Source organism: Quercus lobata, chromosome 12 (genome assembly GCF_001633185.2).
Source record: "Quercus lobata isolate SW786 chromosome 12, ValleyOak3.0 Primary Assembly, whole genome shotgun sequence".
In the NCBI taxonomy this organism is placed as follows: domain Eukaryota; kingdom Viridiplantae; phylum Streptophyta; class Magnoliopsida; order Fagales; family Fagaceae; genus Quercus; species Quercus lobata.
The window spans coordinates 26,317,635-26,343,447 of NC_044915.1; the positions used below are offsets into that span (position 1 = coordinate 26,317,635).

General features: G+C 36.2%; 4 protein-coding genes and 1 non-coding gene across 6 annotated transcripts; 3 read left to right on the top strand and 2 right to left on the bottom strand.

The window, feature by feature from the left end:
• Window positions 1-380: 380 nt before the first annotated feature.
• On the bottom strand, window positions 381-453 carry TRNAF-GAA. The gene has a single exon. It is a non-coding gene; the product is annotated as a tRNA-Phe (tRNA).
• A 1,651-nt stretch (window positions 454-2,104) lies between these two features.
• On the top strand, window positions 2,105-4,089 carry LOC115970746 (60S ribosomal protein L37-1). The gene is made up of 4 exons (XM_031090353.1): window positions 2,105-2,204; window positions 2,323-2,458; window positions 3,674-3,775; window positions 3,861-4,089. Exons 1-4 carry the CDS (start codon window positions 2,202-2,204, stop codon window positions 3,908-3,910), a joined length of 291 nt encoding a protein of 96 aa, XP_030946213.1. The 5' UTR covers window positions 2,105-2,201; the 3' UTR covers window positions 3,911-4,089.
• A 1,660-nt stretch (window positions 4,090-5,749) lies between these two features.
• LOC115971755 (GTP-binding protein At2g22870) lies at window positions 5,750-9,157 on the bottom strand. Of its 2 annotated transcripts, XR_004087346.1 has the most exons (5): window positions 8,543-9,157; window positions 7,678-7,747; window positions 7,033-7,195; window positions 6,185-6,550; window positions 5,750-6,143 (listed from the first exon to the last, which is right to left on the bottom strand). XR_004087346.1 is itself a non-coding variant. In XM_031091783.1 (4 exons), exons 1-4 carry the CDS (start codon window positions 9,048-9,050, stop codon window positions 6,332-6,334), a joined length of 960 nt encoding a protein of 319 aa, XP_030947643.1. In that variant the 5' UTR covers window positions 9,051-9,148; the 3' UTR covers window positions 5,750-6,331. The 2 variants fall into 2 exon arrangements, 1 of the variants encoding a protein (XP_030947643.1); XM_031091783.1 differs by having other exon boundaries at window positions 5,750-6,550; window positions 8,543-9,148.
• Window positions 9,158-11,580: 2,423 nt separating this feature from the next.
• Window positions 11,581-19,814, top strand: LOC115971156 (beta-adaptin-like protein A). The gene is made up of 11 exons (XM_031090882.1): window positions 11,581-11,867; window positions 12,338-12,854; window positions 13,016-13,140; window positions 13,773-13,971; window positions 14,364-14,592; window positions 14,760-14,926; window positions 15,049-15,258; window positions 17,327-17,437; window positions 17,695-17,871; window positions 18,324-18,785; window positions 19,093-19,814. The coding sequence occupies exons 1-11, from the start codon at window positions 11,815-11,817 to the stop codon at window positions 19,381-19,383; spliced, it is 2,541 nt and encodes an 846-aa protein (XP_030946742.1). The 5' UTR covers window positions 11,581-11,814; the 3' UTR covers window positions 19,384-19,814.
• Window positions 19,815-20,994: 1,180 nt separating this feature from the next.
• On the top strand, window positions 20,995-23,284 carry LOC115970828 (pentatricopeptide repeat-containing protein At1g63130, mitochondrial-like). The gene is made up of 2 exons (XM_031090447.1): window positions 20,995-21,347; window positions 21,897-23,284. Exons 1-2 carry the CDS (start codon window positions 21,072-21,074, stop codon window positions 22,893-22,895), a joined length of 1,275 nt encoding a protein of 424 aa, XP_030946307.1. The 5' UTR covers window positions 20,995-21,071; the 3' UTR covers window positions 22,896-23,284.
• Window positions 23,285-25,813: the final 2,529 nt, after the last annotated feature.

Here is a 25,813-nt window from a genome sequence, read left to right on the forward strand (position 1 = left end):
ACTATTTTCAAGGTACGACTATATTCTTACCCAACAAACAAAATAAACTCATCTAATTGCAATGCTTCACACAAGTAGCATTGCCGCATCACCTCACTTGAGACCACACAACACAAAGACAAAAGGTAAAGAGAGAGTTGGTGAAATTTTATATAAAAAGAGGTCCGATCGAGGAATAAAAAGATATGGTAATGCAAGTTCATTTATAAGACAAAAACGAAAATATACTGTAACTTCAGCAGACAAAAAGAGCGAGGGAAGGAAAAGATATGTAATTTTGCAGAGAGAAAAACGTTGTTTTTGGCGACCATCTTGTAAGTTCTAGCAGACATACGAACAAGGGAGATAGATAGCAAAAAAAAAAAAAAAAACAGTAAAAATGCGGTGAGCGTGGATCGAACACGCGACCTTCAGATCTTCAGTCTGACGCTCTCCCAACTGAGCTATCCCCGCTGCTTGGAGCTATAGTTTCCCATTATAATTGATACTAGACAAATCTTTATCGTAACCATTTCTTTTTCGTGAAGAGAGCTCATAAGTCATAAGCCATTACTGCTTAGTGCCTAGTGGCCAGTGGGTCAAGAGTCAAGACAGACAGCTAATGCCTGATAATGATATATAATAGTAATACTATCAATTTTCTCTAACGTGCCCATTAACCCCATTACAATCCTTGTCTTTTTTTTTTTCTTTTTTCTGAATCATTGCACCCCTTTCTTTTTCTTGTCTTTTTTGAGAGGAAGGACATAAAGCTGTTGTTAAGAGAAGCCGGCTATATTAACATGGATTACATAAATAATAATAAATAAAAAAACTATGGTGAGACATTTTCTATGGGGGTGAGGGTCCAAATTCGTATATTGGGCCTTGGGCTTTAGCCGATGACGTTAGTTGATCCTAGAGCTGATAAACAGTAGTGAGGGTGTTGATCTCAGAATCTCATGAGTAAGATTCAAACAGAAAGACTAAGGAAGGTGGTCCGAGGAGGAGTATCCCCTCGGATGAACGAAGCACAGATCAAATGCGTATTCTATCACTCAAAGTGACCTTCCACGAAATTTCACTAAGAAGGACGTGCATTATAAACGTACTGGAAGAATGGGAGCTAGGAAATATCTAAGGAAAAATTGTTGTCACCGCATTTAATGCCTGCAACTAACTTTTTGGCGGCATTTATGTGGAAAAAACCCTTAAATAATGCTGACTTGACTACCACAATTCACAGAAAGTTAAAAAAGGTGTCTGATGGGACAAGTACTCAAATAGTGGCTCAAATGATCAACAAGCGTAAGATCAAGATAGTCCAAGAGGAACTATATAACAAAGGAGATCCTCCATGAATAAGGGATCGAGAAAAAGAGAGAAAATTACTATAGCATCAAGAACTGACTTTGTAATTAAATTTGAAAAAAAATATATAAGAACGGATCTCCTTAGACTTTGCTGAGGACAATTTTCTTCATTATAAACCTGTCCATTTACATCTTCTTGTCATCTAAATCTACTTTTGTGTCCGTCTAATTCATTAAAACCCAGTTTTCCAACTTATTCTTTACAAATTCATTGTTTTGAGCTTTTTGAGCCTCAGTCCATCTATCTGTTGGGTTAGAATTTCAAATCTGGTCCTTACATTTTCCATTCAAAAAATAAAAATCTAAGACATTTATAGTATATTTCGTTAGACTATGAGCAATAACAACTTTGTACTTTCATTGCGAAGGCTTAGAGAAAAACATTGTCCTACTTAAAACAAACGACCTTTGATATAAGGTCTTTTGTTGTTATCTACTTACCTCTATCTTTGATTTCAAAAAGATCTCTTAAAAAAAAAAAAAAAAAGCCATTGTTTATACGTGGGCACACGTCGTGAGGTCCATTGTATACTTCTGAGTTCTGGCCTAATACAACTTTAAAATTTCGTTATTGGTTTGGGTTGAATTTTCAGTGCAACAATGACCAGAAGGCCCATTGACCATAGATATATAAAGTAGTCAAAATTCACAAGGCCCACATTCATTTGGGCCTGTTAACATGGATCAGAACCCGGACCAATAAGTCAACGATCCAACAGTCCAAAACCAAAAAAAAAAATCAAAACCCTAATTCACATCGCTATATTAATATCAAAACTCTCAAAAGCCACAAAGAAACTCTTCCTTCCTCAAAAACCTAGTTCAGGGCTTCTCTCTGCAACAAAAGAAATGGTATTCTCTCTCTTTCTCTCAATCTCAATCTCTCTAGCTTTTACAAGGGTCTGTTTGTTTTGTTTTATATTAATATGTGTATGTAAAATGATTTTTTTATATTGAAATGAATGAGTAGGGAAAAGGAACAGGGAGTTTTGGTAAGAGGAGGAACAAGACCCACACGCTGTGTGTGCGATGTGGGCGCAGAAGCTTCCATCTCCAGAAGAGTCGCTGCTCCGCTTGTGCCTATCCAGCTGCCCGTGTCAGAAAATGTATGTGATCTGATTTTCTGGGTTTCTTTTATTTTCTATGTTTAATATATAAAGGAAGCTAGATTTATTCTTTATTGACTTGTTTGGTGAATTGGGTTTTTCTCAAATTCCAAAAAGAAACTGAAAATTTTGAAATATTTTGCCTTTTCATTTTCGATATTCAGAAAAAAAAAAATTTGTTACAATATACAACAACAAAGGTTTAGTCCCATTTTTTTGGGGTAGACTATGGATTCTCAACAGATTGTTTAGGATCGGCCACATGTATTCTTTTCCTGCATTCTATTCTATTGAAATCGTAGTTTATGTTACTTCCTTAATTGACATGTATTGTTTTGCTTAGTTGAGTTTTGTTCTTGTTGTTTGTTTTATTATATGCTTTGTTTGGTTGGTTGGAGAATCTACTAGAACAAATGATTGGTGTGACACTTTGTGTGTTAGGTTTAGTTATTTGACTTAAACACCAAGGTTACATTTAGATACTTGAATTTAAATTTGAGAGTGATGAATTTGAAATGCCTTAATTTCAAATCCATAAATATTTAAGTATGTCCTTCATATGGATTTCTAAAATTCTACGGATTTAGAAGTTATTTCAAGTTCAAAGGATTTTAAGGTTTAAAATCCTTGGCAGATTTGTCAAATCCAAATCCTTGACGCTTTTGTAAACTATCCCAACAAGATTTTTGGATTTTAATTCCCCCAAATCCAAATCCATGTGCCCAAATCCTGCCATCCAAATACACCACAAGTGAAAATGGAGCATATATCTACTACTTTGATTTGTGAAGTTTGAGTGTTTTCTTAATGAACTTACAACAAGAATAAGCATTATGTTAGCTCTAAGAAAATTTTCATTTCTTCATTGGTGTCAGTTATCTGATGATTTGTAAGCTGATGGATTTGGTAATCTGTTTTGGTGCATTTTGACTTTCATCTCTGTTGGTTTTTGCTGATGGGTGTTTCAAACTTTTGTTCTTCACTTGGCCATGCACAATCTCCTGAAACTTTTAGCTTGGTTGGTTGGCATTTTGATTGCCTGTTGTTGCTTTTTAAAGTATTTTGTACCAAAAGTTTTGAGGACAGAGGGTTTTAGTTTAGATGCTTACCATACTGCACCTTAGGTTTTTTAAGCATTGAAGTTAATTAAGGTGTTTATAATACTCTTGAGATACATGTATCTTGATGTGAGCTGTTGTCTGGGTTTGGTTTCAGATAACTGGAGTGTGAAGGCTATCCGCCGAAAGACAACCGGAACTGGCCGTATGAGGTATCTCCGTAACATGCCACGCAGGTTCAAGACTAATTTTAGAGAAGGTAAATGTTTGTTTATCTACCGTATGCACGAATTGTATCAATATGTTTTGGCTGAATGATTGATCGTCTTTTTTTGGTTATTTAGGCACCCAAGCAACCCCGAGGAACAAGGGAACAGCCGCTGCATCCTCTTAAAGTTCATAAGAGCAATGTTATTCAGTTTTGTTTGATATTCTTGAATTCTCAAACAATTTTTGGATCATTGTTTAAAGAGAGTTACTTATTGTTACAAGTCATGAGTTGTTTGCGATGTTGGAGACTTATAATTATCTCGGCTTGAATTTGATAATCAATGGTCACTATTTTCATCTGTCTCTCTGTTCTCTTCATTTTTAGTTTTTCAATGCCTGTGCCAGATGTGATTATTTCTTGTTTGATGTTTAATATTTTGTCTCAATTTTATGTTTTTCGTCATTGATTGGCTTGTGATGACTGTTGCTTTCATGGCATGTTGTGAAATTCATTCCATTATGGTTCTTCCATGAGACACAGTTAATGGATTAAAAAGAGAGTATTGATGGTTCTGGGCCTATACCGGATGCAAGCTTTCACTTTCTTTACCAAGTATAAATCTCAATATTTCAGCTTTCACTTTCTTTACCAAGTACAATTCTCAATATTTCAACCACTGGGCAATAACAAGCGTTCCGTTCTCCAAATGTGGATTATTGACTAACCATGTTAGATGAACTCTGGCATTTATCATAGGGGTTTTTTTTTTTTTTTTTTTTTTTTTTTTTTTTTTTTTTTTTTAATTTTTTCTTCGTGGTTTGATATATCTTTCTAATTTATATATTTTTGGTGTAAATGTTTTCACATTTTGGTTTAATTTCTTAATAATCTTTGTCAGACACGTGGGTTTTAAGAAAAGATTGATTTGCTTTGCTGGTAGTGAATATTTCTAGGTAGAACAAAGGATTTCAACCAGCTTAGAAAGTCGATGATGTGTCTAGCTAAGCCTTGAAAACCAAGTTCTGTGCTTATAGGCCAAACAGCGATTGCATTTTAATTGTTATGGATGTGTTTTGTGCATTGCATTGATACAAATACATAATGGAGGTTGGATTATTCTGGAGACTGTATGGACCTTCTGGTACCTCACTGTTGTGTGAATGTGTATTGATGTTCTTCGTACTGAACTTTGGAGTGTCTTATGCTTGAAGCATTCCATTCTTTGTTATGCCTAAAATGATAGCATTAAAAACTAGAAGCTGATATCTTAATTTGAATTTGGACATTTGTCTTCAAAAGAAGACAGAATTTCAGGCATCACCATTTGCCCCAAAGCAAAAGATGCACTGAGAAAGAATTTAAAGCTTAGTTTGCTTGATGCCCTGTTTGCTTTGTTTTGAAAAAGGGTTTGGTTAACGAAATAGATTTTTCAAAATTAACAGAAAATACCTTAGCAAGATGGAAAATGTTTTTGCATTTGAGTAAAGGAAAACATTTTCCTTCATTTCTTGTGTCTTTCCTCATGCCATTCCTCTGTCAACTGAGTCTTGTTTCACAAGACCCGGATAGACCTGCCTCTAATATGGCAGATTTTCCTCAACCTGATGGAAGGAGCAAGGCAGAGGATGGGGCAAAATTAGATGATTCAACAATGGGGCAAGGTGGGGTTGGGTTTTAACTGTCCCAATCGGCTTCTTGATTCTTGTTCTGTGTAGAAGACTTCACAACTCTCTTGAGGAAGGCAGGAATGGAAAGAAGCAAACATAGAATTCTGACAAGTAGAGGAGGGCCAAAAATCACACATCTATGTTTTGCTGATAATAATATCATGTTTTGACGTGCAACAATGAGAGTGCCAAAGACTCCAAGAACATTGGAAACTTCGGGCCAAAAAATAAATTGAGACAAGACAACCATATCCATATTAGCAAAGAGAAGTGCTACATCCACAACATTTTCACAATATTTTCACAACAAATCATATGTGACAAGTAGTTATTGGTTTTAATTTGAATCCACAACTTAAAATTACTTTTTTGCCTACTTATAACAACCAATAACAACCTACCACTTAGGATTTGCTGTGAAAATGTTACAAACATAGCATTTTTCTACTAGCAAAACCTTACCAAAATAAATAAAGGTTTGAGTAGATTTACTACATGAAGTTGTAGAACATACAATCAAGAACCATATTTTCCCCTCCACATGAAAAAAGTTCCTCACCTATATAGTACTGCCTTTCTAAGTGTAAAGCTGAGGAAATTGAATCATTGATCTTACCAAAAAGAAAAAGAGAAACAATTTCATAGAATTGAATTGTAATGTAGGACTTGCAGGCTCCTATTGTAGAAAATCCGGCTCTGCCTTTCTGAGTACTCTCCTTTTTCCGCTTATCTGTTGATTAGTTCAGGGCCTTACCACTGCTTCACGGGGACTTGTTGATTAGTTCAGGGCCTTACCACTGCTTCACGGGGACTTCACGATGATAGAAATCAGCAATTAACAATCTTGTACATCAAGATGAAGCACTTTCCTCTTTTCTTAGTCAGGAACATGTGCATCTGCGAAATTATGGGAACAAGAAGCTTGATAATGTATCACTTAGTGCTTGAGCCAGTAGTTGCGTAGCTGAGCCATATGGAGTAGTATTTCATCACGACCCTGATTGGTAACACTGCTAGTCATAATCCATGGTGGTGCAGTCTGGAAGAAGCCACGTATCAACTCCTGAAAATCATTCACATTTTCTTCTGGTCTTTTCCCCCCATTCTTTCTCTTCTTCCGCTTGTCACATTTGGTGAAGACCAATGTCATGGGAACCTGTAAGAACATATATAAGCCGTCATACATCTTTCCCTTTTGAAAGAATAGCTACAATATTACATTCTTGTTCATCTTCCTATTCCCTTCCTTGCACAAATAAATAGTTATGCCCAACATGAAAAGCAGAAGCAGCAGTCACGGAGAAGTGTTTGTTGAGCCCTTCTTAAACTCAAGCCAAAAACATATTGTTGTTGCCAATATACTTAGTACCCATCAAGTTAAAACAAGTGGGAGTTTTGTGCAGTGGGTACAACCGTTTTAACTGGCTGTAAACAATCAAAAGAAGGGGAGCTGACAGATTGAAAACATAAATCATTACCATTGATAGACACCAATAAATAAGGGAAATAAGTCAATAAAGACAGGATTAATGGTTTGAAATTATTGAATAGTTTAAAGATCTAGTCCTGGTCGTTTTAATCATTTCACATAAACATATCTTTGTTTTTCCTGTTAAAGATTACAGAAAATGAAAGTACCTGATTCTCACCCAGCCAACTAGCATACTCAAGATCAATTTTCTTGGCAGGAATGCTAGCATCTATAAGAAGGAACACAGAAACCAGTGTTGATCGGTTCAGGAAGTAGTCTTTGGTAAATTTTTCCCAATCTATGCGAAGTTCATGTGGTGCTGCTGCATACCTATTAAGCATTCACAACGGACAATGTCATGACATAGAGTTTAAATGATTAGGTTATAAACAGCAGAATCAACCTCCTGCTGATAGATGGTTCTCTTGACCCAAAAAAAAAATAATAATTTTGTAGTCCAAACACAGAAATACTTGCAAAACCTGAAGGCATTATAAAATTTGTTGCAAGTCTGATACCATGTTAGAAAATTAAAAGCAGATCAAAATGTTTTTTAAATTTCTATCTAAAATATATCAGACAATGCTCTCCCAGGCAATAAAGTAAAAGTAAAACAAATTAACCCACCAGAACCAAGACCTAGAAGAAATGCTACTTATTGAAGACCTGGAAGTTTTTTAATTCCCTAAAAAGCACAGCTCATATCCTATCAATCAATTGATGTCTTAGTCCTCAACTTCACCATTTTCACATATTACAAAATAAACAAGGGAACCACAGAAGAAGCAAGTACTCGTAGCTTTCAGACATACCCATATCCAGGCAGATCCACCAGGTACCAGCTATCATTGATCCTAAAATGGTTGATGCATTGTGTCTTCCCTAGAAGGCAAAAAAGGAAGTGAATAGTCAACTTGGAGATCCTTTTCAAGTACTAAAGAGCACATCAGAATATAATTGAAAGCTGTAGTTTAAAGTTGGTTAGTGTTTTTGTCAAGACATCCTTTATAACATATAAATCCAAAGTAAACCATCAGATACGCAAAAGTCTTAATTTCATTACACATCAGCGAACAGCAACAGAACATAAAAGGTAACTAGAATTCGAACATTTTTGAGATAATGAGAAGTAGGTCCGTTTACAAGGCAAGGTTAAATTAGTGAATGTGGTGACAAGAGAAGGGAGTGCCACTTTGCCACTTGAATAATTCATCTCAGACAGCAGAACTCAACAACACTATTGCTTTCTTCGCAGTTTCTGTCATTCACTGAAGTAGACAAGCAAACTTCATCAATGATAGTCCTAGTTCCCAGTAACATACAATATTCACTCTCTCAATGTAAGCACAATGATATCTAGTCTACCCTAACCATTTTAACCTGACTCACATTACAACTCACATAAGCATTTGTTACCATAAGCATTGCCTAGACACTCTCACAGTCTCACCACAATTACTTTCAAAATGCAATAAATTCACATAGCCAAGACACCAATTAGTTTTTGGTATAAGCAAAGCAGGATTTGAACCCAACTACCTTATTTGACAACAAGAAAGTTTACAAATTGAACTAACTCGAACCATAAAATTCACATGGTAAACTACAAAGAAAGAAAAAAAAAATAGTTGCAAACTTGCAAATAACATTTCTCAAATTTGAAGTGTAACAACAGACCAGGTTTCTTCGACGTAAGGGCGAGTTTTTTTCGTCGAACAATCGAGTTAAGAAGCGAGGATTTGCCGACATTGGAGCGACCAACAAGAGCAAACTCAGGGAGCCCATCAGAGGGGCAAGCCTGAGTGTCGACACTGCTTTTAACGAAGTCAGCTTGCGAAACCTGAGCGTCCCTAGCGTACTTACTCAGTACAATATTGGAACCCTTCAAGATTCTCGTACTCAACGAAGCGGCAGTGTCGGAAGAGACATCGGTATCAGGTGGGACAAAGAGCTTTTCGATTGAAATTGGGACATGGGTCTCTTCTGGGATATCGAGATTGTGAGTTGGTATTGGGATGGGTTCGGATGTGGCTGAGAGCGTGGAGTTGAGCGCAGAGAAGAGTATGGATGTGGTTTTTGTGGGTAGTTTGGGTTTAGGGAGAAGATTGAAGTGGGTGTAGAGAAATGGTGTTTTTGTGAGGAAGATTGAGGAGTGTAATCTTGGTAGGTGATGAAGTATTACCATTTCGTTCTATCTAAAATTTTGTACCCTTTTTCTTGATATTTCTGTGGCTAAAGAGCGCAGACCATAAAAGCTCTGCTTTATTCCTTGGTGTTGGAAAAGCCCAGCACAAGTGGGGGAGATAAATCTTGGGATTTTAATTGAAAACGCGCCGTTTTTTTATCCACCTACTAAAAAACGCCCAACTTCTTTAATTCTCGTGTTTCTTGAGAAACGACATGTCGTTGTGAGTATTTATTTATTTTTGGTTTGAAGGGAGGTTTATTTATTAAAAAAAAAGCTAGTGATCAATGATGTTTGAAAATTAGTCGGCTGAATGCTTCTGGCTACAACGGCGGTTGGATGACTTGAAAAGTAAGAAAAATATTATTGAAGGTAACTGAGGTGAACCGGCCAAGAATCCTCTAACGATTAAGTCAGTTTTCTCCCTAGAACTCAAGTATAATAAGTGGATGAATAGTAGAGCATATCTTGGTTTGGTGAGACTTAGTCATTTTTATAGAAATTTTGGAGTGGGTCTACTTGTTAAGTGCCACTAACATTGTAAGAGATATATAGACTTAGTGGGGAGAGTAGAGCGAATTTTAGGGAATTCACCCCACGTTTTGAGATAAGGGATTATGGAAAATATTCAGAATTTACTAAGTGTTTATTGATCATCCATACCTTCTCATGGTGTGGACGACTAGAATCTCTTTGGACAATTGGTGACATGCTTTTACATCCTTATTTTATGTTCGTGGTGCACATTTTTCTTTTCTCCTTTTCTGAAGACTGTCTTGAACGTCACTAGTCTTGAACGACCATTATGGACAAAGACTACTTGTTGTTGATTACCATCAACTAGTACATCGAATTTGTCCAAGAGACACCTGTGAAAGGTGTCCAGTTATAGGAACTAAAGGGCACTCACGTGGATCTTTAGAGCACCCACAGTAGATGTGGGATATGTGTCAAATGCTAAATATTTGGCACATATCCCACACCAAACCCAATTTGAGCCCATTTAGCAGATGTGAGATATGGTATATTTTTTGCAACATTGAACAGTACCGTGACAAATTTGCCACGATACGGAAGATGTGTGGTATATTATTTATTGTTTGTTTATTGTGTTGATGAGTAGTAAATATTATTGTAATGTGTAGAATTGAATTATAAAACATCTGATAAATGAGATGTTGTAAAATGATGTGGTAAAATAATAAAGTAGGCATTTGATGTGGCAAAATGACATAATTTTTGAAACATTTGCTACGGATGCTCTTATACATAAAAAGTCCCACGCATATTTACAGACCACAAAAGATGGACAATTAGTAAATATTTCCAAAAAGCTAGCTTGGTTGTCCCCTATTTCACAAGGCCATCTGCTATAGAGTTTGCTTCATGGTATATGTGGTGTAGATGGACCACTAATTCTCTACTGAGGAGCATTTTCCAATAAGAAATTATAGGAAACATTTACGGAGTCAAGTTCCCAAAAGAAGTTAGACATGTGAGAACAAAAATGGAATCAACATTAACATTTAAAAATTTAATACCCATGTCCAAGTAGTAATTAATCCATGTCTAACAGCCCACAATGCAGCCTTATTATTAGAAGCAATCTCGATGTAACAAAAAAAAATCTACCACCCATTTTCCCAAGTGATCACAGATAACAAGTATTTTCTTTCTCTTCTTATTTTTTTTTGTTATTTTCTTCTTTAGAAAAAAATGCAAAATATACCTTTGAATTTTGAATCATAATAATTAAATTAATGTTCAGATCATTTGAAGGAGTATTTTTGCTTTGTTTTGGGTTGGATGATACAAACACTTAGATATAAAAAAATAAAAATAAAAAACTCAGGAAAAAGGGAGATAAAAATATGATTTTCTATTATTTGGTTAGAATGAAATAGGAGAGGAAAGAGATCAGAGTGGATGAAGTTTTTAACCTAATTTTACCTATTTTATCCCTTCCAAATTAGTAAGAAAAGACAAAACAAAAGTACAAATTTACCCCCACTTTTTTTTTTTATCATTTTACTTTTAATAATAAGGGCATAATAATAATTCACTATTTATTATTTCACATTTTCATCCTTACTACTAAACATATGGTAGAAAAATAAAAAATAAAATTTATTTTCCCACTTTTTTATTATTCCAATCAAACATATTGATAAAAAATCACTTTAAAAAAATAACCAAATTTAATGCATCAAATAAAAATGGCTAAAGTGTAAATTACAACTTGAAGTTTCATAATTTGAAGTTACCTTTTCAAGTTACATTCAGTTTGTATTAACATTTCTTTCATTCATATTTTTCGTTAAGATAACACGTGATTTTTTAGCCTAAAAAACTTTAAATAATAAAAAAATTAAAAGAAAAAGAAGATAAACTCAAAGCTAAAATTGATGGATGTTCAAGTAATTGGCTAAAAAAACCACTCGTGTGCGGTTGGAATCCTCTGTTTCTAATGACTACAATTTACATACGTAAAAAAAATAATATCTTATTAATTTATAATATTTTATGTCACGTTTCTCTCGGTTAATAGAAAAAAAAAAATATTTTCCAAAAACTCTCAATTTTCACAGATTCCAGAGGCTTTTAACTTTGGTCCCTGCTTAGCAATCACTCTTCGTTCCTCGATCAGATCGATCTCTCTATCTGCACCTAACTCAAAGAGACCTCTCCATAGATCTCACTCACTATACGGTTCAGAACCGTACCACAACTCAGCTCAGCTCAGCTCAATTCCGATCGCTCCGCCATGGCTCCTCCCGCGCAATCTCATCGCTCTTCCTCTCCCTCTCAACCTTCCGGGTAACTCTCTCTAAAACCCTGAGCTGTTTGGTTTTTGATAATTCTGGGAAAGCAAATTAGAATTTAAAAAAACAGAAATTCTTTTTTTGATTTTTTTAGGTTTAGGTTTAGTTTTAGTTATCGTTGTTGCTTCAGATATGAAAATTCTTTGATTCAAACATATAATTGCATTGTTTTAATTTTCCATATATTCAAACTTAATTTTAATGTTAATTTGAGTGATATAGTGCATTAGCAAATAAGTAATTGCATTGCCAATAATCGTTGATTGTTTTCATGTTTGATGCTCTATATTGGTTTTCACATTGTTAAAAACTTGATTCTGAATTACTGAGAAAAGCATTTGCATTCGGCTTAGTTGGTTTATTATTGCTTATATTGTTGAAATTTTAGAAACCCCGAATTGCATAGGCTTTTGTTTTCATATTTTATGACTTTAAAACCTTACTGGGAGTCTGATTCTCGGCCAGAAAAGGCGAGGTCTCAGACTTAAAATCGCAGCTCCGGCAGCTTGCTGGAAGCCGGGCACCTGGGGTTGATGATTCGAAGCGGGATCTGTTCAAGAAAGTGATCTCGTACATGACGATTGGCATTGACGTGTCGGCTGTTTTTGGGGAGATGGTGATGTGCTCGGCAACATCAGACATTGTTTTGAAGAAGATGTGTTATCTCTATGTCGGGAATTATGCAAAAGTCAATCCTGATCTTGCACTCTTGACAATCAATTTCCTTCAGAGAGATTGCAAGGATGCAGACCCTATGATTCGGGGGCTTGCACTGAGGAGCTTGTGTTCGCTACGAGTGGCTAATCTTGTGGAGTATTTGGTGGGGCCCTTGGGATCGGGGTTGAAGGACAATAGTAGTTATGTGAGGATTGTGGCAGTCATGGGGGTTTTGAAATTGTATCATATATCGGCTTCAACATGTGTTGATGCAGATTTTCCTCAAACGCTGAAGCATTTGATGCTTAATGACTCGGACACTCAGGTTACTTTTCTATGCCTATCATTTTGTACATTTTCCTTTTGTTATTTCCTCAATCTAAGTATTTTTGCAATGTTAAAATGACTTTTTATGCTTTACTTTAAATAAGGGAAATGTTTGTATGTTCTCTGACCTAGTGAGTTTTCATATTATTGTTTCATCAGGTCGTTGCAAATTGTTTAACTGCCCTACAAGAGATTTGGAGTGCAGAAGCAAGTACCTCTGAGGAAGCATCCAGGGAGAGAGAAGCTTTGCTTAGCAAGCCGGTTGTATACTACTTTTTGAATCGGTATGTTCTATAGCCTAGGCATTTACAATAAATCTGTGAATTATTTTAAGGAAAACCACATCTTTATAACGTCTATTTTAACTTCTAATAGGGTCTAACACAATTATTGGTTCTGTTATGTTTTTCTTTTATTAATAACCATGGCTATTATATGAGCTCTATAAGTTTGATAAATGTATCTAGTGGATTGTTCTTGTGAAAGAATACATGAACAAGAATTGCTTATTTGATTGAAGCAGATTGTGGTAATTACAATATTACACATGGATGATGAAAACTTTGATTACAGTGTTTTTAATCCATTTACTGCTATGTGGCCATTATGATATTCCCTAGTATTGCTGGATTGTAATCTGACAGTTCGAGAAGAAGGGCCTTGTTGCATGCATGGGATGATAACATTGAAGTATTACTTATATATACAAAAGAATCATTTGAAGTTACAGAGTGAATGACATTTTGTACCATAGATACTGTAGATTGTATTGGTAAATGGTTGATAAAAAAAAAAGTTTGAATAGTGAAATTCCTTGTAGCATGTGTAGAAAAACCACAATTTATCATCCCTTACCAGAATATTTTTATGAAAATAAAAAATAAAAAAGCTGACATCCTCATGTTTTGATATGCAGGATTAGGGAATTCAGTGAGTGGGCCCAATGTCTTGTACTTGATTTGGCTGCTAAATATGTACCCTCAGATAACAATGAGATATTTGACATCATGAATCTCCTTGAAGATAGACTTCAGCATGCAAATGGTGCCGTAGTCTTAGCAACCATCAAACTGTTTCTACAGCTGACTTTGTCCATGGCTGATGTTCATCAGCAGGTGCTTATCAAAGCCTTTCTTCTTCATTCTTTTAATTCAAACTGTTGAGAAACTGTGTAGTATATCTAAATTACAAAAGAGTTCCTTGGATTTTCATAATGATGGATGTGCTATCTTAAATAAATAAATAAAATAACTTTTGGCTATTACTATTAGTCTGGACAGCCCTCATTTCAATGAGGTTTAGACCACCCGGTATATGTTAAGCCATTGAAACACAATTCTACTTTATTTATCGTTTCAGACCTGATTTTATGGGCAGGTAATCTTGATTACATTGTTACACCTTCTTTGATGCATGTCATTGTGGAAAAAATTGACTCCATCTTGTAACACTTGAGTTATTTTCTTGTGGTCAGCTTTTCTCTAATAAGAACTTTTACTGTTATTAGGTATATGAACGTATTAAAGCTCCTCTCTTAACACTAGTGAGTTCAGGAAGTCCGGAACAATCATATGCAGTTTTAAGCCACCTGCATCTCTTGGTGATGCGTGCACCATATATATTTTCCTCAGATTACAAACACTTCTATTGCCAGTACAATGAGCCATCTTACGTCAAAAAATTGAAGCTTGAAATGTTGACTGCAGTGGCCAACGAGAGTAACACATATGAAATTGGTAAGCACACAGCATCTCAATTTCATTTCTTAGGGTCTTAAACCAAAAAAGATTGGGAAAATCTGTGTACTGTCATATTTGGTGACCCAGTCTCTGGTCACAGGTGCTGTTATTCTTTGTTAGCTTTCATGTATCACTGATGCATGACCACCTTGAGTCTCTTTCAGTGACGGAATTATGTGAATATGCTGCAAATGTTGATATTCCTATTGCAAGAGAGTCAATTCGGGCTGTTGGGAAAATAGCACTGCAGCAATATGATGTGAATGCAATTGTTGATAGGCTTCTTCAGTTCCTGGAGATGGAAAAGGACTATGTGACTGCTGAAGCTCTGGTAAGTGGTTATAGTGTAAATCTAATATGCTAGTGCGGTGCCTTTAATTCCTGAAAAACGTATTTTCATTGCTTAACTATATCTGAACAGGTTGATTGCGCATTCCGGGTTCTTCTGTGCAGGTGCTTGTCAAAGATCTGCTAAGGAAATATCCACAATGGAGTCAGGATTGCATTGCAGTAGTTGGGAATATCAGCAGCAAAAATGTTCAAGAACCTAAGGCCAAGGCAGCTCTGATATGGATGTTGGGGGAATATTCACAGGAAATGCATGATGCTCCTTATATATTGGAGAGTTTAATTGAAAATTGGGATGAAGAACATTCAGCTGAGGTAATTAAGCTGCTTGCTCTACATAGTGTTCTTGTGATGCCTTGGCTATGGGCTTCATGTCCTTAATATACACTTCTTTGTGGTTTTTAATTTTTTAGGGGATCTGATTTCTTAAAAAAAACATATTTGGGGACCTGATTTACATGTCAAAAGTTGTTCTCTTGTGAAAGGTTGGTTATTCAAAACAAATAGGCCAGTTTAATTTCCCTGGGATGTTACTTATCAAAAATATCCCTGGGATCTTCAAATGTGTCATAGCAATGTAATTGTAGGCTTATATGCTATGAGTTCAGTCATCTATTCCACTCCACATGTTGAGCAGTGTTCTGGATTGAATGTCAAGTGCTTTATTGTCTCATCCCATTTATGTTATTTTTGGTGACATAACAAAATATTTATTCAACAGTTCATTCTAGTATGAGCCATATTATGGGTGGCAATCTTGAATCTGTAGGGATGGCAAAATGTCCCAGCCCTGCCCTCACCCATGCAGGTTTTTCCCATCCGGAAGAGGGCACAGGATGGGGAATGATTTTGCCTGCCCCGCCCCAGGTGTGTGTATATACACACACACACACACAATTTTATTAATATTTTTATGAATATCCTATGACGATCCTCCAAAATTCTTGTCTTTCTCTTCGTACTCTTACTGCTGCATCTTCCCCTTGTTATCTCTCACTCTCATCAGTGCCAGCCCACCCCATTAGGGATGGCAAAAATGCTTTTGCCTTGCCCCAACATGCTCCACACTGTTACCATCCCTAATTTGTAAGAGATGATGCAATACTTTCACAACTTATATGCTGTGGTTTGAATTATAGACTTAAAATGTAAGATACACACACACATGAGTTTTTTTTTTTTGATAAGTAATGGAAAATATATATTAAAGAAGAACACAGCCCCGTACATAGGAAATGTACTAGAGAGGCAAAAACATCAAAAAACCAAATTACAATGATCAAGCAAAATAGGAAGGGAAAAACAAGAACAAGATGGTAAAACTAAACACCATTCAAGAAGAGTAAAAAAGAAAAAAGACTTAAACTCAAGAATGGACTATTCGCGACCCTCAAAGCTTCTATCATTCCGTTCCTGCCAGAGACACCACATCAAACAGTGTGGCACCATCCTCCATATAACTATATTACGATGACACCTAAAATTGCATGACCAATAATCCAACAAACCCACTACCCTTTGCGGCATCACCCAACAAATACCAAACAAGCAAAAGACCATACTCCACATCTCATAAGCTATAGGACAGTGAAGGAGGAGATGATCTACAGATTCCCCACACCTTTTGCACATATAACACCACTCAAGAACAACAAAATGCCTCTTCTGAAGGTTATCAATAATTAGAATCTTGCCTAAAGCAGCAGTCCAAGAAAAAAAAGCAACCCGCCGGGGGGGGGGGGACCTTCGATTGCCACATCATTTTCCATGGGAAAGAAGTGGCGGTAGAGGGGGATAGGGAGTGATTAAGTCAAGTTACACTTGGTGTAATTTTAACAAAAGCTACACCACTTAATAATTTTAATATTTTGTGAATCCACTGTTAGATCAGATGTTCTCGCCATCTGATGTCATTTACTTTCAAATCCATAAAATTATTCATTTACTATATTTTGAAACCATAACTAAAAATTCAAATATTTTATAGATGAGATGATTTTTAACATGATTTTTAAAAACTGGACTGGACCGGCTGGTTTGATTGGTTCAATCGGGAACCGGGCACCAGTCCGGTCTGGTAAAAACCCTCAAAACCGGTGAAAACCAGCCAAAACCAGGTTAAACTGGGAACTGGAGGCAAAAACGGTTTTTGCCCCAGTTCGGTTTTTATAACTATGATTTTTAATCTCCAATCATCTTGATATTTGATGAGCACTATGGGTATTGGATAAAGATATTTAAATTGGGTTTTGACAAAATGCTTGGCAAAATAAAAAAATCTTAGATAATTTCTTGTCTGACTAATTTTAAAGATTGAATTTATATTGTTGTGCTTTTGATTACTTCATATACTTGTTTAGTGATGGGCTATCACATTGCTCAGGTTCGTTTACATCTTCTCACAGCAGTAATGAAGTGTTTTTTCAAGAGGCCACCTGAGACTCAAAACGCCTTGGGAGCTGCACTGGCTGCAGGTCTTGCTGATTTCCACCAGGTCTTGGTTGATCTGCATTGTTATTGTTATCATGATTAGTATTATCATCATCATCACCAATGTCATTATCATTATCACCATTATTATAATCATTATTATCATAATCATCATTAGTATTTAAGGCGATAATCTTCTCACAATATTTACCTCTTTTTCTTTTTGAGATGATAAAATTTTACTTAAATGTTATCAATACTTAACTAAGTTTTCGATTACTTTGTATAAAATGTTAAATTTAAAGTTTTATTTGATTGCAGGATGTTCATGATAGAGCCTTGTTCTACTACAGGGTTTTGCAACACAACGTCTCTGTAGCAGAACGTGTAGTGAACCCTCCAAAACAAGCTGTTTCTGTCTTTGCTGATACTCAGAGCAGTGAAATCAAAGATCGCATATTTGACGAATTTAACAGTTTGTCTGTTGTGTACCAGAAGGTAATTGCAGTGGATAATCTTCTCACAATAATTTGTTTCATATTCCACATTTATGGGACAACAATTGCATCTCCTCCCTTGAAACATGGGGTTAACAGTGATATCACTGGTTCATTCTGCTTCATTGTCAGTTAAAAAGTGCCAAGCAAAAAATATTGGAACATATTGACATGATTTTTATTTTTTTTATTGGTAAGTCACACAAACACCCAGTGGGTGTTGAACCCACAAACTTACCCTCCACCAAACACTTGCAAGGGGAGGAGGTGCCAGTTGAGCTACAGCTCATTGGAAACATTATTTACTTCATTATCAATTGAGATACCTTAATTCCAAAAAATAACCCCTTCCCACTGTATATGTAAGTGCTCTTTATTGGCAGTGATCATATTTGGCTTGTCTACAATGGATTAGGGTGAGGTTCAAAATGACTGATCCATATAATTTTGCAGCCTTCCTACATGTTTACTGATAAGGAGCACCGGGGGCCTTTTGAGTTTTCAGATGAACTTGGAAATCTATCTATCGGGGCAGAATCTGCAGCAGGTACTGTTGTTCCAGCTCACAGAGTTGAGGCAAATGACAAGGATCTGCTTTTAAGTACTTCAGAGAAGGAGGAAATTAGAGGTCCTAGTAACAATGGATCTGCATATAGTGCTCCTTCATATGATGGTTCAGCTATATCTGCTGCATCACAGGCATTATCAGAGTTGACCATTTTAAACCCCAGTGTGCCAGGGCTTACTCCACAATCTAGCTTGGCAATTGATGATCTACTTGGATTAGGTCTACCAGAAATCCCTTCACCTGCACCTGCTCCTTCACCTCCTCTTTTGAAGCTTAATTCAAAGGCTGTTCTAGATCCAGGCACTTTTCAGCAAAAATGGCGCCAACTGCCAATATCATTATCACAGGTTTACTCCTAAATTATGGCATTACTTTGATAATTCTCTGTTTGTTTTTTTGATGCTCCTTTTTCACTTTGTAACAAATGTTATGTTAGTGATTTTTACATTGGTAGCGCAACTTCTCTATAAAGTGCTTCTATATTAGCCTGAGTTGTGGTTTGATTATCCTTGGGAAACAATAGGAATTGAAAAAAAAAACCATACCCATTCACCTCTGGCCTACCAATATGCCACTTTTGGCCTCTAGAGGTATTTCTACCAGCTTTTGTATTACCAACAGTTCTCATAGATCATATTATTTAATCTGGTGCAGGAATATTCTGTTAGTCCTCAAGGAGTCGCAGCATTGACGACATCTGAAGCCCTCCTCCGGCACATGCAAGGCCATTCCATCCACTGCATTGCATCAGGTGGACAATCCCCTAATTTTAAGTTCTTCTTCTTTGCACAAAAGGCAGAGGAATTGTCCACATTTCTTGTAGAGTGTATAATTAACACATCATCGGCCAAAGCACAAATAAAGATCAAAGCTGATGATCAAAGTGCATCCCAGGCATTCTCAGCTTTGTTTCAATCAGCTCTCTCCAAATTCGGTGTGCCTTAAGGATTTAATTATATCCCTTCAGGGCCCAGCAGAAAATTGGTTATTCCTATATTTATTGAAAAATCCTCCCACTCTCCGGAGAGGTCGGAAATGAAATAATATGAAATGAAAGAGAGTGGTAAAAGAACCTTACTCTTTAGCAGTAGATCGTTGTATAATGTAATTGAAGATGAGAATTCTCTGTTTTTGTTTTTCCCCCCACACCATAGTTGCTGTATACCTCTCGCAATCTTGATCACAGGACATTGTCTTGTAGGAACACATGTCAATTGTTTCAGTTATGCATTTAGGTTAGTCTTTTTTTGTTTTTCTTTACCTTTTCTAGTAAGATTTTTTTTCCTCTATACCATGATGTGGAGCTGGCCTGAACTTCTGTACTTTTCCTTGTATCAGAAATTTTCTGGAAGGTTTTCTTTTTCCTTTTTTGGTGAGTGAACTTCTTTTCTAGATGCATGAAGATGTTTTTTCTTGCACACTTCTGTACTTTTCCTGTATCAGAAATTTTCTGGAAGGTTTTCTTTTTCTTTCGCAAAAATTATGTTAGTGTTCTGTATTCTTGTATCATTTGGTCAAAATTTGTGAAAATGAGAGGAACAAGCGCAAGCTATACTGCGTTTGTGCGAAGGACAAGTTTGGTTGTGGTTTTCAATGATGGTTTTTGCCCACCAATGAGCAAACAGTGTCAGCATCTGTCGTTGATACAACTTATCGTTAAGGGAATTGTAGCAACTATAAGGGAAGAGATTAATGGCAAAGAGATGTTGGTCATTGCACTCGTTGTGTGCCCTGTATTTTTGCTAAGGTAGACAATGAATGTGTATGATGAAGTACACACTTGTGTAAGCTCTGTTTTGGAAAGATCATCAAACATCCACGATTTGGTTTGGTGATGAAAATCCAAATAGGTTTGGACATCTAATAACCGTACTTTTAAGAGGATTTTTATAATTTTGTATATTAGATATCCACTATTTAAAGGTTTAGATGCCTCACGGTCCAAGGGATTTATAATATTATGTATATCAAACATCCCGGACAAGTTTAGAAACTTGATATGCACTATTTTATTTTATTTTTTTGATAAAACACACAAGAACTTTATTGGGAAATATTAGCAACAAATACATCATAGAGAAGAGTTTGTTCTAAAAAACAAGGACTCTTTTCAATCCAAATTGAAAAATTATCAATGCTTATAGCATGTTTAGCTAAAAGATGAGCATGGACATTTCCCTTTCTATAAATATGAGAAAATTTAATGCTTCGAAACTCATAGGACATAGCTTGAACTTCATAAATCAGATTAGCAAAAAAAGAAAAAAAAAAAAAAACCCAAAAAAAAAACAATTTATTTAGGTGATAAGCAAAAGTTAAAAAACTTTTTTTTTTTAGAATCGGCAAGTTTAGAAACCTGATATGCACTATTTATTTAGGTGATTACACACATTCACAAATTACTTAGGAAATAAAACTCTCTCCAAAAAAAAAAAAAAAAAATGCTTAGGAAAAAAAAAATCAAATTAGTTTGGAAACGAGATATTTTAGACCTATAGAATTTCCAACTTCTTCCAAACATGAAACGACGTCATTTTCCTCCGCATATCCCTGCGTCCAAACACCCCCTTTCCATTACCACTCCTCAAACGTAAAACCCAGCCACCAACAAAGAAAAAAAGAACAGAAAAACAATGGCAACAATTCTCAGGGTTTTATCAATCTCTTCTCAAAGAGGTTTAACGTTAACATCAATGCCTCAGTTTCTGGCAATACAACGTTTGTTCTGTAACAACAAACTGCTCAATCCCATTTCGAATCCTCTTGTGGCGAAATTGCTTCAGGTTCCAAACTCACGAATTAAAAGTGCACTGGATTCAGAGGACACTTCTGCTCTCAAAAGCTTCGGAGATTCCTGGGAATCCCTTGTCATTTCTCTCAGATCTACGTCTCCTCAGAAAGCCCACCTGGTAATTTTCAAATTTCAGTCTTTTTTTCTTTCTTTCTATTCACCACTTTGCACTGTTTGGTCTCTGAGAAAGTGAGAGAAAAGAAAGGAAAAATGAAAATTTGAAACTTTTATCATAAAATGGAAGGTGGATTTTTTTCTGGGTAAGTTTCTATCTTCCTCACGTTTACACAGAAACCAAATGGAGCATTGAATAGAAACAATAGAGGATTTTTTCCGCCCGAGTTTCTGAAAACTTTGGTTCATAAATATGTGATTTTTACATGAAAGTTTGAGCTTTTCTGTAATTTGTGATCAGTGGCCAATGTGTCGGTATTGAACCATAAACTGAAAGTTGTGTCTGTGACTGTGAGCCCTGTGAGAGTGTGTCTGCTACTGGTCATAAAGTAAGAATGTCACATTGTCGTGTTTGGAATTTGACTAGTTTGCAAGCATTGAATCCTGGTATATTTGTGATATTTCATGTGAACTTTTTGTTACTGTAATCCCATATTGTCATAGTTTTCAAATTCACAGTTTACCCATAATATCCAATTATTTGAGTGGTCAGGTTTTGGAATGGAGACTAGAGAAAATGCTGGAGGAGAATGTGAGAGACCACGATTCCTTCTCTGAGTTGATGTATCTTTGTGGAAAGGTTCAGAATCTCCCTCTCGCTATGCGTGTCTTTACTTCTATGGAGGCTCATGGAGTTAAACCCACTTCTTCTGTTTTTAATTCCCTTATAAGTGCTTGCTTGTCTTCAGGTAATTTAGTGACAGCCCGCAGCTTATTTGAGATAATGGAGAGCTCTGAGGGCTATAAGCCTAATTCTGACACTTACTATGCTTTCATATTTGCGTTCTCAAGTTTGGGAAATGCTGATGCCATGCAAGCTTGGTACTCGGCCAAAACGGCTGCTGGGTTCTCCATTGATCTTCAAACCTATGAATCTCTCATTTCAGGTTTTGTTAAAGCAAGAAAATATGATAGTGCTGATAAATTATATGAAGAAATGATGGTGTCTGGAGTCATGCCTAACATTCCTATATTGGAGAACATGTTTGAAGGGCTTTGCAAGCGGAAAAGTTTTGATCAAGTGAAAGAGTTCTTGAAATTTGTGCTTGATGGTGGGTGGGAAATTAGTAGCCAGATGGCTGAGAGGCTTGTGAGGTTGTATGTTGAAGTTGGGACAGTGGAAGATATGGAGGAGTTACTTGTAACTGTAATGAATGCCAATCAAGCTTCTGAGATTCTGTCACGGGTGCACTGTGGGATTATTAGGATGTATGCCGGTTCAGATAGATTGGATGATGTAGAATATTCTGTTGGTAGGTTGTTAAAACAAGGTTTGTCATTCAACTGCCCAGATGATGTTGAGAAGGTAATTTGTTGTTACTTCAGGTGGGCAGCTTATGATCGTCTAGACTTATTTTTGGAACATATAAAGGCTTATTATGTGCTCACAAGATCAACTTATGATTTGTTGATAGCTGGCTATCGGCGAGCAGGTTTATCTGAAAAATTAGATATGGTTATGAAACATATGCTGTCAGCTGGATTGTCATAGCATCCTGTATCATGTTCAAACAAAATTGCTATGATCTTTCATATGTAAGTGTAGCATTGGCTGAAGCCTGAAATGCATACAAATGCTTCTGTACCAGCGAGCTTAAAATGTTTGGCTCCTTTCAAGAGAGATGAACGTATGTGAGAAACCATGGAAAATAGAGAGCTACGGTATCTGTTAGCTTAAAAAAGGAGTGGGGATTCCTCCGTGTAGAATTGAGCCATTCCCCTAATAGTTTTGCTTGTCAATAGGTTGATTCTCTTGATACTTTTATTGACATACTTCTGGTTATATTGTGTTCGGGTCTTTTCACTAGAACGTGTTGTACTTTGATACATTAATGGCTAGAACCAGATTTATGGGATAGTCGAGTCTGAAACTTGTACTAATGGGTTGTGCGTTCTGTTACCGTTGTACTGCTAATAAGTAAAGTTGTAGAAAATGAAATTTGCAATATAGGGAAGAAATAACTTTTCCTTCATCGAGGTAGCTTTATCATAAATCATCCAACAATGTTAAGCGTGGTTGTGAGGTGATCTAGTATTGTTAGAATTATTTGTATAGCCTTCAACAAGTTCTAGTTGCTTGTTGGTGTCGAAAGGTATCCGCGGCACCACATGATATTCAGAGGTTCAACAAGAGTGTCCAACATTGGCAGTGAGAGATTCAGTAGAGACAAAAGACATCCAGCAACAAACAACACTAGCTGTTAGTTGTGACATGTAATGGTGGTATCTAAGTAAAGCTGAGTTCAGGTGGCAATGCTAGTACAGATGTGAGTTATCCAGTGGTGATGAAATACAAGCATCAATAATGTCAGAGCTTGTTATGTAGAGGATGCATAATGGTGAGGAATCACGTAGCATGGCAAGAAGAGTGAGGAATCACGAGTTCGCTTCCAGAAAAACCAACGAGACGAGATTTATATATTCGGTGAGATAGTGAGATCAAGATAGCAGGCTTAGGAAAGTCTTTATGATGCGTGTAGCAAAGCCAAGATAATCTGTCTAGTAAGATCATGATGGTGCATTGAGTAAAGTCAAAATAACTGTAAAGCTAAAATAACAGCATCCAGCAACGATAAGCAAATGTGTCTAGTGTGTTTGGTGAACTTCAAACTAATGTATCCAACAGGGTTAAAAGTTTGACCATATGACAAATTGAAAGTATTCGGCGAAACCCATATAACGGAATCTGGTGAAATTGGTCTTTAAGAGTCTGATAATGCTAAACGCTTGAGAATCTAGTAGGTCAATTTGTCAAGATCTAAGTAAGGTTACAAAATAAGTCAAATAAGCTCAAATAGACATGTCCAAAATGGGTGTGGCTTACCTCTAGTATTTTTTTAACGGGAGATCTTCTTTTATTTTAAATATACAATTGCAAGTGATAGTGAGTTTAAATCTCCACATTTTATTTAGTTAGTGAGTGATGTGACAATTTCTCATTAAAACAAAAAGAGATTCCAGTTAAAAAAGTACTGGAAATAAGCCAAACCCATCCAAAATAACAATACAAGGGTCCAACAATGCTAAACAAATGTGTTTAGCGAAGACATGAAAAAGGGATTTAGCAAACTTATGCAAATATGTTCGATAATGATGAAGTTTTTTAATCATGGCAAGATGTGTCCAATGAGTCATAAAATTAAAAAGAAGTAATATAAACATCTCTAGTGTATGTAAACATGATCAATATTAAAGCAATATAAATTACTTGGTTTTAACTCATTAACACTCCTTTAATGAGTTAGAGAGTGAGGGGCCACATAGCTTTTGGTGAAGCATGTCAACGGAAGTGAAGTTGTTTTCTCCTTTTTCTTGCTGGAAGTACTGTTTCATTCAACTAGATATTTAGATGGTAAGAGCATTCACATTGGGAATGACATATGCCATATGTTGATTCAATTTAGCATAAAAGTCCAAAACCCCCACGCCATCCGAACTTGTAAAGGCTGACTGTTGCAAAAAAAATTTAATATATTTTCAAGAGTTTAGCACTGTAGCTTCATTGTATAATTTTTAATATATTTTATTCCCTCTACAGTACCATATAAATTTATAGTTTCACTCTTTCTTTCATTTCTCTGATTCTCTCCGTCTTCCATCTCTTCTCTCTCCTTTCTTCTTGTTCTACCCTCTCTACTCCTCAAACCAAAAACTACATTTTCTCAAACCCAAAACCCCGTGTGGTGGTGGTAGCGGCAGAGGTAGGCGTGGCATAAAAGTTCCATTGATGTGGCGGTGGTGGCGGCGTGGGTTGTGAGGTGGCATGGGTCTAGGTCGATGGTGCTAATCGGCGTGGTGGAATGGCAAGGTGGAGATCAACCATGGAGGCTGATCAATTAACAGGAGTGAACTTTAGTTGTTACCGATTAGAATTTATGTTAACAGTTGAGAAACTAGAAATTGTGTCTTAGAAACACTATTTCAGTTTTACATATCAGACATCTAGGCCTTTAATATTTGGATATCTATAATGCAAAAATTCAATAGTATTTATGTTATACATAAATCATGTCTTAAAAACACAATTTTAGTTTAACATCAAAACCTAAATAGTGCACATTGTGGATGCTTGGGGGAAAATGAAGGTGAAGTTAGAAGATTGTTTCCTCACATCAGTACAGATTTTCCTCTTTTGATTTCCCTTTATTCCCAAATCCCAAATGTCTATTTTCAATTTCCACATTGCATTCCCTTAAGTTGGAATAATAGCTTATCTCTTGAAGAGCTCGGCTAGACCTTTGGGGGAAGGAAAGGGTTGTGTCTTCGGCTGAGCCCACTTCTTCCATTGCCACTAAAACCTACCCATGCTCTTCAAGAACATAGCCAACCTCCATTACAATTACCCATGTTCTTCAAGAATCATCAGTTGAGAACTTGGGAGAGAGAGAGAGAGAGTAAACTTGAGTTTGA

Excerpts from the sequence above, each read along its gene's own strand:
- LOC115970828 (XM_031090447.1), top strand. The coding sequence starts at position 21,072 with ATGGCAACAATTCTCAGGGTTTTATCAATCTCTTCTCAAAGAGGTTTA. Across the intron at positions 21,348-21,896 it reads CTCCTCAGAAAGCCCACCTG|GTTTTGGAATGGAGACTAGA; the intron begins GTAATTTTCAAA and ends TTGAGTGGTCAG.
- LOC115971156 (XM_031090882.1), top strand. The coding sequence starts at position 11,815 with ATGGCTCCTCCCGCGCAATCTCATCGCTCTTCCTCTCCCTCTCAACCT. Across the intron at positions 17,872-18,323 it reads TGTCTGTTGTGTACCAGAAG|CCTTCCTACATGTTTACTGA; the intron begins GTAATTGCAGTG and ends ATAATTTTGCAG. Across the intron at positions 18,786-19,092 it reads TGCCAATATCATTATCACAG|GAATATTCTGTTAGTCCTCA; the intron begins GTTTACTCCTAA and ends AATCTGGTGCAG.
- LOC115970746 (XM_031090353.1), top strand. Across the intron at positions 2,459-3,673 it reads AGCTGCCCGTGTCAGAAAAT|ATAACTGGAGTGTGAAGGCT; the intron begins GTATGTGATCTG and ends GTTTGGTTTCAG. Across the intron at positions 3,776-3,860 it reads CAAGACTAATTTTAGAGAAG|GCACCCAAGCAACCCCGAGG; the intron begins GTAAATGTTTGT and ends TTGGTTATTTAG.
- LOC115971755 (XM_031091783.1), bottom strand. The coding sequence starts at position 9,050 with ATGGTAATACTTCATCACCTACCAAGATTACACTCCTCAATCTTCCTC. Across the intron at positions 7,748-8,542 it reads CCTTACGTCGAAGAAACCTG|GGAAGACACAATGCATCAAC; the intron begins GTCTGTTGTTAC and ends TTTGCCTTCTAG. Across the intron at positions 7,196-7,677 it reads GTGGATCTGCCTGGATATGG|GTATGCAGCAGCACCACATG; the intron begins GTATGTCTGAAA and ends AATGCTTAATAG.